The sequence below is a fragment of the Colobus angolensis genome, unplaced genomic scaffold (genome assembly GCF_000951035.1).
Source record: "Colobus angolensis palliatus isolate OR3802 unplaced genomic scaffold, Cang.pa_1.0 Scaffold92, whole genome shotgun sequence".
Lineage (NCBI taxonomy): Eukaryota > Metazoa > Chordata > Mammalia > Primates > Cercopithecidae > Colobus > Colobus angolensis.
Genome location: NW_012123154.1, coordinates 8,589,795 through 8,610,628, shown reverse-complemented (window position 1 = coordinate 8,610,628; position 20,834 = coordinate 8,589,795). Strand labels below are relative to the sequence as shown.

General features: G+C 40.5%; 1 protein-coding gene across 1 annotated transcript in view; it reads right to left on the bottom strand.

The window, feature by feature from the left end:
- Positions 1 to 20,834, bottom strand: part of CA8 (carbonic anhydrase VIII) — a 94,281-nt gene that overhangs the window by 31,725 nt on the left and 41,722 nt on the right. The window contains exons 4-7 of the mRNA XM_011931949.1: positions 12,424 to 12,519; positions 7,030 to 7,092; positions 4,370 to 4,418; positions 2,366 to 2,478 (exon numbers count right to left, since the gene is read on the bottom strand). Coding sequence (XP_011787339.1) covers positions 2,366 to 2,478; positions 4,370 to 4,418; positions 7,030 to 7,092; positions 12,424 to 12,519 — 321 coding nt within the window. The remainder of the gene's footprint in view (positions 1 to 2,365; positions 2,479 to 4,369; positions 4,419 to 7,029; positions 7,093 to 12,423; positions 12,520 to 20,834) is intronic.

Sequence of the window (20,834 nt, the reverse complement as noted above, 5' to 3'; positions counted from 1 at the left end):
GTTCACGCCATTCTCCTGCCTCAGCCTCCCAAGTAGCTAGGACTACAGGCGCCTGCCACCACACCCGGCTAATTTTTTGTATTTTTAGTAGAGACGGGGTTTCACTGTGTTAGCCAGGAAGGTCTTGATCTCCTGACCTTGTGATCTGCCTGCCTCAGCCTCCCAAAGTGCTGCGATTACAGGCATGAGCCACTGCGCCTGGCCCGGGCCCATTTTTAAAAGGTGCTGTAGTTATTTGATGCTAGGGTTGGCAGCACTTGTCCACAGCATTTCTCAGTATTAGTCCCCTCCTCCTCCACATCGTGGCAACTCTCCCTCCCTGTTCTGCTCAAGACCCCTGGTCCTTAGTTCCTAAGGAGGCATCATCTCCCCCATCTCCACTGCGGGCTTGCATAGAGTGGGAGCTATCTTCTTGTCTTCCTCCTCAGCTTGAGCTACGGTGCCAGGAATTCTTGCTCATCTGATCACCGAATCTGTTGTTTTCTTCTTCTTGGGCATAAAGCTAGAATGCACTTCCCAGCTTCCCCTGCAGTTACAGTAGTTATGTGACCAGTTCTAGCTAACAGAAAGTAACTACAAGTGGAGCTTCCTGTTTATACCACTGGCCCTCAAAAGACCTCTGTTGAGATCCTTCACCCTATTCTCATTGAGGGCGACTGTGGGAGGAGGGCAGAGAAGATGGAAGTGTTTCTTTCAACCTGGTTCCCTGAATGACTACACAGAGAAAAGCCTTCACTGCGAATCAGAAACACATATGTTGGATTTTATGTGAGTATGAAATACTCTGACATTTGAGGTTTATCTGTTGTAGCAGCCGTCATCTTCGCCGTTAAGTACCAAATCTAGATATCGTGAGTCCAAAACTCTAAGCTTAACATTGGACCCAAATTTCTAACTTCTTTCCTGTCCTTCACTGGACTAATTTCTAATATTTTGCAGAAATTATTCCCTAAACCTCTTGGACTGGGTTGGGTTTCTTCCACATGTGTTTCCAGAGCACCTTACGTTATCACGTTAATTGTTTAGTCATCTGCCTCCCCAACTCTTTGGTGAACTTCTTGAGAGTAAAAACTGTTTTAATCTCATCATCCTCTGTGTCCAGTTGGCATTCAGGAAGGGTTTCTTTTTGTTCTTCATTTTTAAATTAAAAGCAAAGTGCATTTAGTGGTACTAAAAAACAAGAACACATCACCAGTGGTAAGTGAGTGCTGGCATATACTTATACCCCTGTTCAGTGTGATGAGAAGAGCCCTTCACCTCCACAGTTGTTTTTCTCAAACCCATACCCCTAGTCTAATCATGTGCAGAATAGTCTCTTATAAAAACACATACATGAATGACTAAATATATGAATTAGAATTTGTCATAAAAATATAAGGTTCAAAAGTGATATCATCAAAGTTCATAAAATAATGAAGGGTATGGGGAGGAGAGGCTGAGTGGAGAAATTATTAAATTAATCCCTAGCAAAACATAAATAAATAAAATTATTAAATGTTGGAAGAAGGATTTTTTTAAGATTTAAGGACAAACTAAAGAAAGCTTTACTGAGAAGTTAGTGAACTTGAGCTTTTTAACTTCAAGAAATAATGGCGAATATTTAAAAGCTACCAAAGAAAACTTGGTTTGCTGAGAGTATTTCCCAAGTCTTTTGAGGTTGATCATGAAGAAACAATACAGCTTTCCAGAACATATCCATCCCTTAGACAGACCCCTGAAAGACAGGAGATATTTAAAGCCCCTTTTGTAATATCAAAATCATGGTTTAAATAGATTCGAGTGATGCTGCCTCATGTTCCACCAGCTAACATCCCAGTGACAATTCACTCGGGTGCTCCCACCCACTGTGCAGTAGCATTTAGGGCACCTATGAAGAGCCCAAGGCCGGGGGTGGGTCACCAAAGTGGAGCTAGCAAACAATCCAGAATTTTCTAGGGCACTCCTTCTAGGTCCTTCACCCCACACATGCAGAATTTTCCTGTACACACTAAGGCAAAATGATTTCAAAGCCTATGAGTGACCTACAGAAATAACCAGCATCCCCACTTTACTTCCAGACTTTCTATTCTCCACACCTGGGGAAATTCACATAAGGAAATAACTAGACTAATAAAAAGTTTTGCCTTTCAGTGATCTCGATTAACTCTCTAAAAACTAACTTTTAAAATACAGACCATAAATTAGTGTTGGGTTCTGTCCATCCTTGACCTTTCAATCACTTTCACTAGTTCAAGCCACTTAACTCTCATCTTGAGAGGTATGACTGATCTAAAAGGAGCTAAAACATAAAACAGAGGCTTTCCTTTCTCAGAAACAATGTTTAACTCATAACTTTACTCTGAAAGATTCAAAGCAGCACACTCACCTGTAGCTGGGATATAGTTAAAGGGTATCGGAATAATATCCAGGTGACACCTTCACTGCAAGGTGGGATGGTGAGAGAGCCTTCATACACCCAGTAATCCCGCAGCAGAGGGTCTGCACAGCCACGTCGATATGTCATGGAAAAGGCAAGTGAATTAATAACAATCCTGATGACTCCAACAACAATTTTCAAAATTACAAACTGTCCAAATGATACTTCTAAGATGGATGTCATTTTTAAACTAGAGCTCCACATTCTTACAGTACTCATTGTGGAAAAAATAATTGATAAAAAACATGATGAATTCTCTATTATTTACAGTGATTTCTATCAATGGATTACTATACATACCTGTTACGTTTAATCACTTTAGAAGTGTATCTATATTTTGGGTTTTTTCACTTTACTAAAGGACTTACCAGACTATTTCATATCTAATCACTTTAGAAGTGATTTAGATTACTATACATACCTGTTAAGTTTAATCACTTTAGAAGTGTATCTATATTTTGGGTTTTTTCACTTTACTAAAGGACTTACCTGACTATTTCATATCTAATATTTATTGAATGCTTATGACATGCCAGCAATTTACTTTAATTCACTTAACCTTCACAACAAACCGGTGAGATAGGTAGTAATATTAATATTATTTTTCAGATGGGGAAAATGAATCTCAAAAGAGTAGTAGTTTGCCGAAGGTCACTCAGCTAATAATCACTGGCAGAGCCAGGATTCGAATTCGGGCAGTCTGGCTTCATAACCTCTATTATCATTTTTAAGAGACAGGGTCCGGCTCTATCACCCAGGCTGCTGGAGTGTGTTGATGTGATCATGAATCACTGCAGCCTCAAACTCCTGGGCTCAAGCAATCATCTCACCTCAGCCTCCGAAGTGGCTAGGACTATGGGTGCACACCACCAGAGCCAGCAATTATTTCTTCTTTTTTTGAGAGCAAGGTCTGGCTATGGCTAGTCTCAAACTCTTGGCCACAAGCAATCCTCTCACATCAACCTCCCAAAGTGTTGGGATTACATAGGTGTGAGCCACCACGTCTGTCTGAAAGCCTGTATTTTTAACCATTCAGTTCTAGCTACTACTATACTGCTTCTGCAACAGCAAAATATTAAAATATTACAATAGAACAAAATGGGTCATTTTTATGAAATCCTTTAGCTCTGCATTAGAGGAATTTATGATTAATATGATGGATAAATGTTTAACATATGATAGAAATTGGTTTGTTGTAGATTAATTAAATGTAGAAAATAGAAGACAAAATGCACCAACTGTTTGGTTTTGTTTAAAACACTAAGAGACAGCACATAATTTGGGCAGAGAAATGTGAAGATCAAAATTTTATACACAACAACCTTTAAATCGTATTCTGAGTATTTGATGTATAATTGTTACCTCTACACAAATACAATTAGAGTAATATATAATAATAGTATTACTGCAGAGAGGTAACCTTATAAAATTAGATACAAAGTCTATTCTACTCTAAGGATTAAGAACTCCACTGATCAGTCTTAGAGGTAGGTACATCAAGGTTTTTTCTGTTTGTTTGTTTGTTTGAGACAGTTTCACTCTGTTACCCAGGCTGAGTGCAGTCACATGATCTCGGCTCACTGCAACCTCCATCTCCTGGGTTCAAGCAATTCTCCTGCTTCAGCCTCCTGAGTAGCTGGAATTACAGGCGTGAGCCACCACACCCAGCCAAAGTTATTTTATTATACTGGTGCTTTACACAGAGGTAGCAATTTTTACAAATGACAATCCTATGAAAGCTCTTCATGGATCAATGGAACTAGTGGCAAAGTGTCTCTTTATTATTTCAAAAGGTTTACTTCCATATTCCATGGAAATTATATCTGCTAAAGAGAATATAAATTGCAAATAAATTTTATTAATTAACAATATATAGTTTTACATAGTCTGAAGAAAACAATGTGACTATAGCCACTGTTAAAATTCATTTTATGCAATCAGATAAATACTCACCTGGTAATAAAGTGTTAGGATTAAAGCAAGGTATTGTTTTGGACTTCCCCTGAAAAGAAAAAATATTTACCCAATGTTAATGTAATATTTCTAGATTTTAGAATAAAAATCTATTAGAACTAAAAAATTAGAATGAAGTCTTTTCTGAATGGCCTCATCAGGTCCCACAGACTTGTGGGTATCTCCTTCCACCTTCTCACTGGAGTAACATTGTCTGGTTCCTGCTTTAATTCTATGGCTATTTTCTTTGCTACCACAGTTCAATTCTCCCTGTAAGTCCTGGTATGGAACCTACACATGGGGTCCCATCTGCCCCATGTCAGTTACCTTTTCTGCTCTGAGCACATTCATACCAGAGACTTGGGCTAAATTCTCATTGTAAAATGCCTGAACCCTGGATGGGGGAATTTTCAAAATGCCTTTCCTCCTGCTTGCTTTCATTTCAGCTCCTAACCTTTTCAGCACTACAACCTGGCTTGCAACCTCTTGTTTTGTCCTATTTGGATTTGGTAATTCAGCTCTGGGATCTATGTTAGATGCTCTCCTCATCTGGAAAGGGAGATCCGAAACAGACGGAAATATTCTGTTCCAATCAGTGTTTATCAAAGCTAGATTTAAATTTCAAGGGAATCATTTGTGCCCTTATTCAACAATTCACATTTAAGATCATCATTTTAAATCATGTCATTTAAATTACTTAGACTTTAGAGGCAAATAATCCTGTCATGTAAATCAGATGTTTTCTTTTTTTTTTGAGACGGAGTCTAGCTCTGTCGCCCAGGTTGGAGTGCAGTGGCCGGATCTCAGCTCACTGCAAGCTCCGCCTCCCGGGTTTACGCCATTCTCCTGCCTCAGCCTCCCGAGTAGCTGGGACTACAGGCGCCCACCACCTCGCCCGGCTAGTTTTTTGTATTTTTTTTTTTTTTAGTAGAGACAGGGTTTCACAGTGTTAGCCAGGATGGTCTCGATCTCCTGACCTCGTGATCCGCCCGTCTCGGCCTCCCAAAGTGCTGGGATTACAGGCTTGAGCCACCGTGCCCAGCCATAAATCAGATGTTTCTTAAAAGATTTTTCTCTATCGATACAGATGCAATAGGGAAAGTTATTGTGTAACCTCCAAGTCCCTTCCTGACTTCCTGGGACTATTTTATACATTAAAGAATCTAGCTTACTTGCCTCCCCAATCCTCCTGAATTCCATAATGATTAGTGTCCTATTAGGTGATGAAATAAAGGAAACTTTCACAGCCCACAGCCCATTGCAGTTGTACAAATATAAGTCAAAAATGTGCCCTCACCGTCTTTTTATCAGCTTCTTTTGTCTGGACTGGGCTTCCCTTGGAAGCTGGGTTCGTTCCAAACCTACTCAGGAGATCTTCAGTGGAGATTCTGCCTGATTCAGGATACCCTGGGCTGTGCTAGTATAAACCTAATCAAACTTGATTCCCAAATTGATCTTTCCTAAAACTGGCTTTGGGTCTCTGGATCTCCTGTAATTAAACAAGTTCAACTCTTGTTCTGTATCTCCAGCAGCCCTACAAGACTGGACTACTTCCCCTCCCCCAGGCCACTCACATTCAACTGACTAAGAGTGAGCCAAGAAGGCACTGCTTATAAGAGAGACTGGCATTGGGCCAGGCGCGGTGGCTCACTCCTGTAATCCCAGCACTTTGGGAGGCGGAGGCAGGTGGATCACGAGGTCAAGAGATCAAGACCACCCTGGCCAACATGGTGAAACCCTGTCTCTACTAAAAATACAAAAATTAGCTCAGCGTGGTAGTGGCATTGGCTTCCTAGCAATGCTAGGCTGTATCATTGCAGGGTCATGTTGATCACCTTCTCTTGGATGTTATCTTACCGCATATGTGTACTTGTTTTCTTTCTTTAAATTTATTTAACGTAAATACTTTGAAATATGATTCCCCAAGTTTTTATTTGTTTCATTTATACAACTTTCCAATAGCATGCAGGTAGGAAAGGGTTAACTCAGCAGGTCTGAGTTGCTCAAATCCTGCACATCCCATATAAACGCCTGCCTTTAGGACTAACTCTTGGCTCCTGGGATATAAACTCTGAGCTTGGAATATTCTACCTGATAAGAGTGTTTCTGTGTGCCTGCAGCCTTGGGCCATGCTGTATTTATGGTGAACTCCTGTTGTTATGTCTGAGGCCTTCAGACATACTGTACCAATTGCAACAGATAAGCTGATGCTAACAATGTGACTTATGGTGAAGAGGGCAGGGAGAGGGTTGCTGCTAGAGAGTGAGTAGCTGAGGACAGTTATGTTGCAGGCATTTTGTGCTTCAATGACTGACCCCTAATAAATCTTTGGACACTAAGGCTAGAGTGAGCTTCTGTAGTTGTCAACACTTCACACATGTTATGACACATCATTGCTAGGAGAATTAGGGGCCTCCTCACATGACTCCACTGGGAGGGAAAACCTGGAAGCTTGTGCCTGGTTTCCCCTGGACTTCATTCCGTGCACCTTTTCCCTCTGCTTTTTGATCTGTTTCCTTTCACTGTAATAAACCATAACCACAAGGATAACAGCTTTTCTGAGGTCTGTGAGTCCTTCTAACACAGCATCGAGCCTGCAGGTGGTCACAGGGACCTCCTACACAACCAGTATTTCTGTAGTATTTTAAATAATGACTTACCTTATACTGAATATCCTGGAGGATTTCAGTCACAGCCTTCAAGCCAACATGTTCCTTTCCTATCTGAAAAATATAAAGCATAAACCACAACCACAACATTTTTCAGTGTTTAGCTTTAACTCAAAAAAAAAACTAACAGGGCCGAGAGTACTGGCTCATGCCTCTAATCCCAGCACTTTGGGATGCCGAGTTGGGTGGATCATGAGGTTAGGAGATCGAGGCCATTCTGGCTAACACGGTGAAACCCTGTCTTCACTAAAAATACAAAAAATTAGCTGGGTGTGGTGGCACGCACCTATAGTCCCAGCTACTCGGGAGGCTGAGGAAGAAGAATCGCTTGATCCCAGAAGGCAGAGAGGTTGCAGTGAGCCAAGATCATGCCATTGCACTCCAGCCTGGGTGACAGAGTGAGACTCTACCTCCAAAAAAAAAACAAAAAAATAAAAAACTAACAGAACTCAGTTCCAGTCCATCTGAATGTCCTTTTGGAGGAACAATTAAATGGCCTTTTATTAATAACTAGGTCAATGTCTATTAAAGGTAATTAAAGTTGTAATGAAGCTAGTATAATAAAGTATTAGATATGTAAATGTCCAAGAACTCATTCTATCATTCTAAATTCTTCTTACTATGTATAGGAATCACTCATTTTGCTACATATAATATATCAAATTATAAAATACTGTTACATAAAAATATCAAGGATATTTTTGAATTAAAACTACTCAGTACATGTTCAAACCCTTCCATGTTTAACTCTGGCATCTATAGATCATTGCTATAAAGATTTTAACAATACTGAAAAATTATATTAACTTAGAAAAGCAGGTATGTGACTTTGTATGTTAAATTCACCAAAATCAAGACCCTTCTTGATTACTACTAGACACAATTTTATAACTACCTATTTTTAAATAAATAAGAATGTGCTTTTTATAGCCTTATTTTTAAAAACATATCACTATATATTATTAGTGTATAAAATGCTCCCCAAAAAATTGAGACAAAAAAATTCTAACACTTAATATTCTTGACTTTGGCTTTAAAACTTTTAAGTGAAATCTGACCAATTTCCAATGGTCCATGATAATGGAGGAGAGTAATGGAGGTCATTTAGAATCTCAAATAAACAATCACTGCTTTTGTCAGCTTTTCTCCTTCTACATAGATATTTGGAGAATGACCTAAGAGAAGCAAGAGTAGCTGTCGATATGTTCACATTCTCTGTTTCTCCCAATGTTAACCAACTGCAAAACATGCAGATGAAAGAGCATCCAAAGGGACAGGAGAGATACAAGAAATGCTCCACCTAAGGTAAGCCAGTCAGCTCTAAACAATCAAGACGTGAACTACTTTCCAAGAGTCTACAATTATTCCTGAGCTAGGCTCTAAAAACAGAAAGTAAATTTTCTAAAGTTAAAAACAAACAAAGAAAAAATTAAAACCTAATGCATATGTACCTGTGGGTACAGCAGCCTGAATTTTTAGGCAGAAATCATTATCCATTTTTCAGGAGAAATGGACCTCTCTTTGTCTTACTGGTTTAACCTTGCTATAGCACTGGGAGGCCTACGTCTGTACTTGGGGTCTGCTTTCATCTCAGGCATCTCCTGTTGGGTTGTAAACTCTTTGAAGAGTCCACATATGAACACTAAGGCCACTCAATGTGGCAGCTCAGGAGCAGGCTCACTTTGCAATGGACTGCCTGGATTCCAATCCTGACTCTGCCACCTCTTAGCTGTGTGGCCTTAAGCAAGTGTACTTAACCTCTACATCATTCCGCTTCCTCAGCTATTTGCTGAGGAGGATAAAAATGATAGGTTTGCAGATAAGATTAAATCAAACAAAAACTGTAGAACAGGTTTGGGTCATCATAATTCACTTAATGTACATTATTATTCTTAATCTGGATGCCCTACAGCATCAAATATAGTTTTTCCATACAGTAGCACTTAACAACTATTACTAACTCCTTCTATCTATAGACTCTACTATTTGCCCATAAAGACTCTACTTTATGGGCAAAACTTTATATCTTGCAAATTCTATAAACTCTGTTATTACGCCATCTCTTTCTTTTCCTTTCTTGCCAAATTTTTGTATGAAGAAATGATGACCAGCAAAAAGCAAGTACTGATGATAATCTCCACATCCCAACTGCTAAAACCGTGCAAGCAACTGTTCAGATAACACAACCTGGTACCAAGAGCCCACTAGGAACCTTGAGAACAACTCATTTCTCAGCTCTCACCTTTGCCTTCTTTCACCACCACTGGAAATGCAAACCACTTTGGTCCGTTCTCTTTGCCTGGCATCTCAGCCCTGAACCACCTGTTTTCTTCACTTCTAACTCAATCTCTCCTTATCTTCCACTGCACTCTCTAGAACAGAACAACTCTGCATTTCTGCCAACATCTCCCACCACTTCCTGATCTACCTGAACCCCTTGGGTCTGCCCAAGGGCACGGCTCTTTTGCAGGCCCTTTGAGTAGACGCCATGCAGTCCCCCAGAGAGACAGACTGGGATCCACAGTCAGTGCACTCTTGTTCCCTTCAGTGTAGAACTCTCTGACCCACGTGCTCAAGTGATCCTCCTGAGGGAACCACCCTCTAAGGCTATCAAGGCCTCCTTCTTTCTCCCTTACTGACCCACTAGACAATCTCTCCCAGGCATCACCTCCTGCTACCACCCTGGACAGCTTCAGGATCCAGGGGTGGATGCTCCACCCAGGGGTGCAGGCCCCTCCCTGGCCTAAGTCTCTTCACCCTTCAGTCTGTGGCCTTCTGCCCCATTCCACCTTGACAAACCAACCCCGTGCTCTCTTTCCGAAAACTTCAATTCTGAAAGACTAGCCTTTCTGACCAGATGCCCTGGGTCATCCAGCTCTCCTGCTCTTTCCTTTCTCCCCTTCAATGATCACCAGGAGCCAAGGCTGGGAGGTCCCTGTGGCTTCTTCTCCTTCCCCGTCCTGCCTAGACACGGTGTGAGACTGGTTAGACAGAATGATGTCTCTCCAACCACTGTCCATTCTTTGATCCTTTTACCTCCTAAATCATCTGCTCTGTGATGGATCAACACAACAACTTACTAGAACTCTCTACTCCTTTACCTGGATAAAGAACAACCCATCATACCCTGTCCTGTATGATCCAGGGTGTCCAATCCCAAGGGGGTCCAATCCCTCAGTGACTGCCAAGTCTATTATCATCCCCTTCTGGTCTATTTCAAGACTCAATCCCACACCCACGTTTTCTTTGTTCTATAAATAGTTCTGTTTTGTGTGTCTCAGAGATAATGAAGGTCATCAGGCATGGACTCCCTTAATGTCCTGCCTTTCTCCACCTACAAATCGGCCCCATGTGTGCCCACCCTTTCCTCCTGGCCCTCTATTTTGGAGAAGGGGTGGGTCTGCTCCTAACTGAGATTAGTCCACCGCATAAGCTCTCCATCCTATGCCCTCTTGCCTCCTCCAGGACTTTTCCACATCAGTGACACCCTCTCTTTCCAGCATTTTTAATCTCTATCTCTGCAATAGCTCTTATTGCTCAGGGAAAAAAAAACAAAAACTACAGGCAGATCTCAAATCTCAAAAGATTCACTGGACATCATCGCTAGTTATTGCCCCATCTGTCCTTCCTTCCTTCCTTTGGCCAAACTTCTTGGAAGGAAAGTCTACTCAATGCCTCCGACTTCCCTCCCACCAAATTTCTTTCCTCCAGCCCGAGGGCCAGACTCCCCGGATGGATTTCAGCCCATCCTTCCCTTCCCGTCTCCTTCCCTCCTTTCTGAAATTTTGCTCTCAGTTTTGCAATTTTACTCTCTCCTGAGAATTTGCACACAGATAACCTGAATTTTTCCTCACAGAAACTTATGAAAAGTTAGAAAAAGTGTGCTTGTTCTCCAGGCTTTCCCTTGCCTGCAATAATGCAACTTGTTCTTGGAAATACTCGCATTAGTTCTAAGGGGCTGGGTTTTCAGTCCGGGGCTCTACAAATCCAGGTCACCTGTTACATGGTAAGAATCAGGAAGTGAAAATACTAAGTTATCACACCTAATTCCACCCACAAATATTTGAGTACCAATTCCAAAGATGAAACTGACATGTTCCTTTCCCTTCTATGTATGACTATATGGTTATTTGCATTCTTATTTTTATTTTACTATTTTTTATTCTCACTTTTAGTACCTTCTACTGTCTCAATTTCTCAGATTTGGATACTTTAACTTTTCTGGGTTATAAGAGTAGTTTTTCATAATTATTACTTCAATATACTAAAAATTATCAAAATATATTTCTATAATGAAAAATTTTTTTCATTAATATTTTATGATTTCTTTCTAGTTATAAAATGCAGTTATAAAACACAAGGAATGTAGGTCACCACCTGTGACAAAGCTGTGAAATAAATAGTAAGAGGACTCACTGAAAAATGTAAGGATTTCCTTTAAATTTCTATGATGTGTCATATGTGCAAGATGCTGATTTTAAAATATTAAGAGCCTAAACTGGATGGCTACCTTCAAACATCAATAAAGAAACATCTAGGAGATATGTATTAAAAATTATTGTAATTAATTTGTGATATATATGCCATAAAAAAACAAGTTTAAAAGGGCCCATTATCGAACTCTCTTTGGAAAATTAAGTTTTTGAAGAACACTGTGCTAACATGCTCTAATCCCAGGTTATCCAACAGGCAGCCCAGAGCCACGCAGAGCGGGAACTCTGGTTTCTGGTCCTAATGGCAGCTTTAAAGCTAAAATTTCCAAGTAATCTTTCACCTCTAAATCTTTTACGATGTCAAATAGATATTAAGACAAAATTTAGAAGATTCACCTTAAAAACTGAATTAAGTTTTCACCTCTGAAAGCACCAGACCTGCTTTCATATGTTTAAGTAAATTTATATACTATCCTTTGCCTACCACAGTGCTCAAATCTAAATTTTATATTGACTATATCTGCAAAGGTATTTCAAGTAATCTCAGAGTGAAAACTGTTAATAAAGAAGGGCTAAAGTAATCTACTACATAATTCTTTTTTTTTTTTTTTGTAGATTTTTCTGTAAACCAGGGTCTAAAGAAATTTTCTGAAAACCTTTTTCATAAAATAAAATCTACCTTCAGGAGTCATTTTCTCAATCATTTCTCCAAAGATCCTGAATGCTTCTCTGAAGAAAATTTCTAACTTTGAATAAAGGAGCTATTTTCTACCAACGAATATGGCTGAATTCTGATGAACCACAAGGATCAAGTTTTCTATTTTTATCAAGTGTTCTCTGTATGTGTGTAATTTCATCTCTAAGCAATAAAATTGAGAATAAAAAGTATTTTACAAAATGATTTAGAGATTAGCATCTCTAAACAATACGATAATCACAGCAGAGAGTTTACCTGAACAAACAGAGCAATGATGGCGATCCCGTGCGGCTTCCCCACAGCCTCATCAATGCTGCCAAACAGAGTGGAGTTCCAGTGGATCAGATGGAGCTGGGTGAGTGGCAACAGACAGACCACATCATTTAATGTGCTACCTCTAGTCATAAAAGCAAAGATATAGCCATTTCTTTACAATTTCTATATGGTATCACACACAGCAAGAGGATCACAAGTAGACACAAATAAACTACTGGCTTAATACGAGTTCTCTGTATGAATTCCTTCCTTATTATTTCTGAGCAGAAGCAGTGCTTAGTGGATCGCTGCCTCTTAAGTCCAGTTTTCGTCCTGATGAGGAGGAAGATGACTAAAGGGACTCACAGACTTCACATGGATTCAGTTACCTTTCCTGGGATGTCATCCTTTTGAATCTCCATGAAACAAAACTCCCAGTCTGGGCACAAACACTAGAACTGATTCAAAGGATGAATACCTGCATAATCAAATCCTGCATCACCCAGTATTTCCATCAGGAAATGTACAAAGCCAGTCTGTAGTTCTAGTAAATTATTTTAACTTTCTAAGAATATCCAGAGATAGAATCCTGGAAAAAAAAAAACAAAAAAGCTGCATATTTAAAGCCATGGTAAAATAATAAATGCTGATGTAAATCTCTAAAAGAAGGCTATTTCCTGCACTGGAGATAAAATTTTATCTGTGAAGAAATCACAAACAATGTTCAGAGGCCTCCCTCACTCCTAGCCTCATAAAGCTTTGCAGCTTTCAAGTTTATCTAGAATAAGCACTTGCTCCTACAGCACTGATAAAACACTTGCAAGAAGCCAAAGTCAATTTCTGATTAAAAACCAAATGTCCACTGAGGCTCTTAGTCTAATAGTAGGTAGGTAAACCTTTAGTATACGAAGTATTTAGTATACTAAATACTGCTTAGTATAATAGTAGGTAGGTAAATGTTACCTTCATCACTACAGTTTTTCACCAAGTTATAATTACCGCGCCTTACAACATTGCCTCATTTTAAAATTAGTTCTAATACCAAAAGACATACTTAAAATTCAACCACTATTTATTTTAGCATTTATATTAAAATATTCAAGAAAACTATCATAAAGATGGCCACAAATTGGACCACTGCTGAATTAATCCAAGTAGAATCTGATATTATAAAACTGACCACTAGAGGGAGGTAATGAAATCCTCTACCAATAATAGAACAGGTAACTAGCAAAAGACCGTCCCATGGCTCACTCAGCCAGGTCAGGCTGTGAGGCTGTGAAAAACCCACAGAGACTGTGACTATCCAGTAAATGCAACTGAAAGGCACTGCTTTTAAGAAAACCATGTTCTATAATCTCTCAATAATAAAAGACAATTTTAATCTTCCCTTCTCTGGCTGCAACAACAGCACAGGGGTCCTAGTGGTAGAGGTAAGAACTGATTGCCTTAATTAAACCACCAACAAAGCAGGTCTAGGCCCAAGGTTAAAATAAATTTTTATTCCACAAATTGCAAAATTCCAACTGACATTTTTCTTACTTTTCACAGCAATATTTTGGGACTCTTTTAAACAAAACATTAATAAACCACAAAAGCATGGGTTTTTCTTTTTCCCTACTCCCCACAATTCAGCAACATCATCACTCACACCTGCCCTTCAAAAGTTGCTGCACATTTTTTGTGTGTTTAAAAAGCTAAGGGTCCCCACTCCTTAAGTGTGCACCGTGGGTGATGACTTTGTTTCAAACAGTAAAGTATGGAACGGGGATAAAAATAGTGACTTTACAGTAGATAAACCTAATAAACACTATATGATCAAGGTCAACATCAACAGTGATTAGTCATGTTGATAGGGTGTATGTATCCTTATATGTGAAGAAAATGGCACTTTACTGCTATGTTTTCTCTCAATGACCCATAACCCAATCTAGCCACAAGAAAAACACCAGACAAATCTCAGTGACAGACACTCCACAAAATACCTCACCAGTAAGTACTCCTCAGAACTGTCAAGGTCATCCGAAACAAGGAAAGCCTGAGAAAAATGTCACAGCCAAAGGAAGTCTAAGAAGACATGAGAACTCAATGCAATATGGTGTCATAGGTGAGATCCCAGAACAGAAGAAGGACATTAGGTAAACACTAAGGAAACCTAAATAAAATACGGATTAGTAACATATCAGTATTGGTCCATTAATTGTAACAAATGTAACCATACTAATGTAAAATGTTACTAATAGAAGAAACCGGGTTGGAGTACATGGGAATTTCTGTACTGTCTTTATAATTTTCCTATAAATGTTAAACTCTAAAAATATTCTTTTCAACAAAAGACAAAAATTAAGAGAAATGTTGGCACTTCAGTCAACCCAAGCTAACAAGGATAACAGAAGGTTGCTACGACCCCTGCATGTCTAGCAAAATAACACAAAATGAAAGCAGCAACAGCAGCTCTCCCACGCATCCTTCACTCTACCTTCTGTGTCTTCAATAATCACCTGAGTCTTGACGGTTCCAGGGCAGGAGAGATTCTCCCTTCACAATAACAAGGGACCCAAGCTTTAAAAAACAAAGCTCTGTCCTGCTTCTGATAAACCTTCTCTTAAAGGTCCTTTCTCTCATTTTCAGACCAAACAAATCACGACAGACGCCCTTTCTACACCAGTAGAGGTCGGCTAACTCAAGTACCAGGCAAATGTCCACCCCGTTCTGGAACTCAGCCAACTTTCAGCTATAACCTAGTAGTGGTAACCTAGATGCGTGGCCCACAGGCACAGCACTCTGCACCTGCATTGCCTCTCAAGTTAGCTCGTTCTGCTCCCCACGCGCCTTTCCTCTCCATCTGTATGAGTATGCTAAGGTTGTCATCACAAAGTGGCACTGACTGGGGTGGCTTAAACAATAGACATTTATGTTCTCACATTTCTGGAGGGTGGAAGTCTGAGATCAAGGTGTGGGCAGGGCTGGTTCCTTTTGAGCCCTGTCTCCTTGGCTTATAGATGGCCACCTTTTCCCTTTGTCTTCACATGGTCTTGCCTCTCTAGGAGTCTTGTCCAAATTTCCTCTTCTTGTAAGGACACCAGTCATAGTGGATAAGGGCCTGCCTAATGACTTCCTTTTAACCTAATTATTTCTGCAATGACCCTATGTCCAAATATGGTCAGTCTGATGTGCTAGGAATTGGCATTTCAACATGAATTTGGCAGGGCCACAATTCTGCCCATGATACCAGCTATCTCACCCTTTGCTTTCTGCTCACCTTAAGAAAGTCTTTTCAAATCTGAAAAGCTTGAATTATTCACATCGACATCTGTTCTGCCACTGCCCCTTCTTTATTCCAATAATATTATCATATTGTGCCTTATATTAATTAGTGCTGGTTCTGTTTCACAAAGCAAACCCACAGAGGCAGGAAAATTATAAGTGCATTTAAAGGACTAACGGTACCTTGGTGGGTAGCTAGAGGGTACATAAGTCTGGCAATGACAACAGTTGAGGCTAGAGAGCTAGAGGGGTCAGACTGCACAGAGCTTTAAATGTTATCATAGCTGTATTCTGGAAAACACTAAACCAATATATTTATTTCAATGAATATTATGTATGCAGTCTGGAATCAAACTCCCCCATAATAACCTCTTTCTTTCAAAGGTCTTTTTGATAGTACTGGGGCTGGATTGGAAGTAGCAGACATTGAAAGCTGGAATATAAGCTAGGAGGATACCACAAAAGTCCCAGCTAAAAAATGATGACAGGAATGCAGGACTGTTAATTTTATGTGTCAACCTGGCTAGGCTATGGTGCCCAACTGTTTGATCAAACACCAGTAGAGATGTTGCAGTGAAGGTGCTCTTTAGATGTGATTGACATTTAAATCAACAGACTTTGAGTAAAGCTGAATGCCCTCCACTATATGAGCAGGCCTCTGCCATACAATCAGTTAAAGCGCTTAAGAGCACAGACTGAGGTCCCCCAAGGGAGAAGAAATTCTGCCTCCAGAGCTCTGGATAAAAATTGGCCTGAGTTTCCAGCCTTCAAACTCAAGCTGCAACATCAACTCTTAGATGAATTTCCAGCTTTCAGCCTACCTTGCAGATTTCAGATTTGCCAGCCCCCACAACCACATGAACCAATCCCTTAAATTAAATCCCAATCGCTTCCTTCTCCCTCTGTTTCTCTCTCTTTCTCCCTCTCCCTGTTTCTTTGGAGAACCCTAATACGGATCATGCAAACAAAAAAAAAGTATGGTAACCAATAGAAGTTTAAATCTGATGATGACTAATGCCAATGGGAATAAAGAAAAATGACCCTAACATTTATCCATGACAACATTTGGGATTTATTCTTCTAAGACAAAACATGGTCCCCTTAGGGAGGGGGGATGAAGTGACGAAACAATCCTCTGATGATCAGAAATAACATATTATAACTTCTACTTATATTTATTTTTATCAAATGGCTTTTTATTTCAACTTTTTCTATGCTTCATAAAATATATAATATAAATACATATCAGTGCATGAATATAATTTATTAACAAATATACACATATTATGGATGCATGCTCCAAAGTTTGTTCTAATGCAGTGGCTAAAGACATCTGGAGACAAACAGGTTTGAATGGAAAAGCATATGATACTACAGATATGGCTCAGGAAATGATGAAGCAGCCCGCAGTACATCTTATGAACTGTCTTATTAAGGTCCAAGTAGACAGCTATTATCAGCAGAGAGGACTCACAAGACTCACTACAAAGCCTAATAGTCCGGATATGCTCTGGGGTGTGTCTGGTCTATGGAGACGGCAGGATACAGTGGCAGCAACCCTGTGCACTTCTCCAACTCCATTGATAAATTCTGAGAGGCAATGTGCTCTCATAAAAGACCTCAGATAGGAATCTTGTCTTAAGATTCTTGTTTCAGTTCTACAACTCTTTAGCTCTGTGAACTTCACTAGTCACTAACTTCTTTCAGCATCAGTCTCTCTGTAACACAGTAGACTGTATCTTAAAAGCTTGGATTATTCACACATTTATCTTCCCATAGTACTATTTTTTTCCTATATTCTTATCACGTTTTACTGTTATTAGCATTAGTTATATATAGCCAGCAAAGGCAGGGAAGTAGGATGATGGATTTTGACAATGAAGAGCAGCCAACTGGATTATAGTATAGACCAAGTATGTAAATGCCACTTACCATTTCTAAGGAGAGCAAGGGTTGGCAGCATTAGCACTGCATCTGTTGTTTAGAGACAGACGGGCTACTGCATAGGGTCACTTACTCCTCAAGGGTCCACTGGACTAAAGACGGCCCCAGACAGTACCCGGCCCCATAGGCCTTCAAGAGCCTGGACCTGCTCTGCCTGGTAAACACACTGCACAGCAGGTGGCTGAGGGGCTGCCTCTTGCAGCCTGAACCCAAAGCCTACTATGGCTACCAACAACAATAGCAGAATTCCTCCTACTGAAAGAATCTGCCTCGAGGCTCCCTTCAGCCATTCTCCCTCAAAAGGCAAAAGGTTTGGCCTCTTCCTATGCTGGGGCACATCAGGGTAGAAGAAAGTGGTTTTCTGTAACAATTAAAGCTGAGTCCTTCCTCACTCCTTATAACTCTTCCCCTCACCCCATCAAAAGGAGGCAGGGTTACAAAGACATAAAACAGCCAAGATCCATTATTACTCTGGCAGCATGATGACCACTATGTCTTCTGTTAAAAAATCGGACCACAGGAAAACCACCATAATGCATCCTTTCACAGCTTCAGGGAAAATCCTGGACCGAGCTTTTGCTACAGGACTCACAACTTCATATTCCCGCAACTGATTATGCTGCCTTACCATTAGCACCTGTCAAATGTTCAAAACGTTCATCTTAATGTACTTAACTCACAGAATAGATAAATTTGTCCAAAGTTATGAAACTGTGACATGCCACATTTGTCACTGAGAAAAGTAAGTTTGAAGATTTCATGGCGGCTTAACAGAAAGCTATCTTCACGATAAATGAGATTTATTATTAGCATAAATAACACAATGGCAGTAAAGTACCAAAGAATGAATCATGAGGAATGGAAAAAGTAGTAAACACTGAAAAGGCAATTATGACTCACAAATTTCCTTTTCCCCAGCCCTGGGCGCTCATACAAATTCTGTGACATCTCCTAACTGCAAATGCAGGGACCTTTCCTTTCAGATGTCTTCTTGCCACCTCAACATGAACATTTCTACAACTGACATCGACTCTCTTCAAAGGAGCTTCCCACCCACACACTCTTCATAGAAGTCCCCCTCCCACCCCACTTGCCTGGTTTGAGACCTGGGACCCCTGAGCCTTTGTCTCCAGAGCTCATCTAGACCTCTCCTGGGCCCTGGTATTTACATTACAAAGCCCAACTAATCTCTTTTAACACAACTTTCACCACATTTCCTCTGTTGAAAATCTCTAATTTCCTTTATTTCCTATCCATATCAGGCTTACATTTCTCAAACCACATCCTTCCCCACCCTAACTCTCCCCACACGCTCAAACCAAGCGTGACCCTGACTCCTCACAACAGCCTCCCCATTCCGCTTATGCCCACTCACCTGGAATGCCTTTCCCCAATCTGCCCTGATACCCACCAGAATCCTACCTGTCCTCCTAGGCACAGATGGGCATTTGACAGAAAGATGGAGGCTGGAGATGCAGAAATAAAGGGTACAGGGAGGAGGGGGGACAGTGGGAAGGGAGACACAGACAGAGAATTTCAACCAACAGACAGGAAGAAAAAGGAAGAGAAAGAGGGGAGAAAACTGGGATTTTCACCAGAATCATTTTATGAAAAGGGAGATAAATTCAGGGGTGTTTTGAGGGTTTGGTTTTTGCAAGAGATGGGGTCTTGCTCTCCTCCAGGCTGCAGTGCAGTGACAAAATCACAGCTCACCACAGCCATGAACTCCTGGGCTCAGGCAATCCTCTCACCTCAGCCTCCAGAGAAGCTGGCATTACAGGTGTGAGCCACAACTGAATTCAGTTTTAGATAGGAGTGTACACCCACATCAGAACCATCAAACTAGTGCCCCATTAGTGAGAGATGCAGAACTCCTGCTGCCTTGAGAAAGGGCTAAAGGTACAGGGAGCAGATACCTCTAGAGCAGGGGTGTTCAATCTTTTGGCTTCCCTGGGCCACACTGGAAGAAGAATTGTCTTGGGCCACACATAAAATATACTAACACTAATAATAGCTGATGAGAAAAAAAAATTGCAAGAAAATCTCATAACGTCTTAAGAAAATTTACAAATTTGTGTTGGGCCACATTCAAAGCCATCCTGGGCTGCATGTGGCCCACGGGCCATGGGTTGGACAAGCCTGCCCTGGAAAAATGGGACCTTGTACAGTTGGTTCACTCATGGACTAATATGGTACGGCTGTGTCCCCACCCAAATCTCATTTTGAATTGCAGCTCCCGTAATTCTCACATGTTGTGGGAGGGACTCTGTGGAAGATAATCAAATCTTGGGGGCAGTTTCCCCCATACTGTCCTCGTGGTAGTGAACAAATCTCACAAGATCTGATGGTTTTACAAGGGGTTTCTCCTTTCACTTGGCTCTCATTCTCTCTCTCGCCTGCTGCCATGTAAGACGTGCCTTTCACCTTCCACTACGATTGTGAGGCTCCTCAGCCACGTGGAACTGGGAGTCCATTAAGCCTCTTTTTCTTTATAAATTACCCAGTGTTGGCTATGTCTTTATTAGCAGCATGAAAACTGACTAATACATGGATCAAGTCTTGAGAGAAACTGACGGGGGGCCAAAGACTGAGCTTTGGAAAATGGTGAGATAATGAAAAAGGGACTATCAAATACGCAGGGGGGAACTCAGAAAATTCCAAAATGCCATTAAAAGAGAACAGACTTTCTAGAAGACAGTGTGGGCATCAATAATGTCAATGAGATACTAGCGGCAAAGCTATGACAGCTGCAAAGAGACAAGGAAAAATGAGGACAGAAAGAGACTTTGGACTTACTGTTTTTTAGGTTACTGAGATGGCAGTTTCCAGACAGTGAAAGGCAAAAAGGCAGAACACAGAGACATCAGGATAAAACAAGTGGAGCAAGGCCAATCAGCCTATAAGGTGGGCAGGATTATCAGAAAACAAACATTAGAAGTCAGCTGAAATCACTGTTTGAGAGTGAGCAAAGTTCACCTTTGACTTTTTAATATTCTTATCTATTTTCTTAATGGTTAAAAGTAAAACTGGAGAGAAATAACAGGTTGCTGGTAAGTTTTGATGAATAATAAACATTCAATGCAACCCATGAACTCAGATGCAACTGGACCTGAAAACCACTTTCTACCCAATGTATTGTGGTTAAGAACTTTCCTCTGAGCTAGGACGCTATAGAGTATAGCTTCACAGAGGGAAAAAAT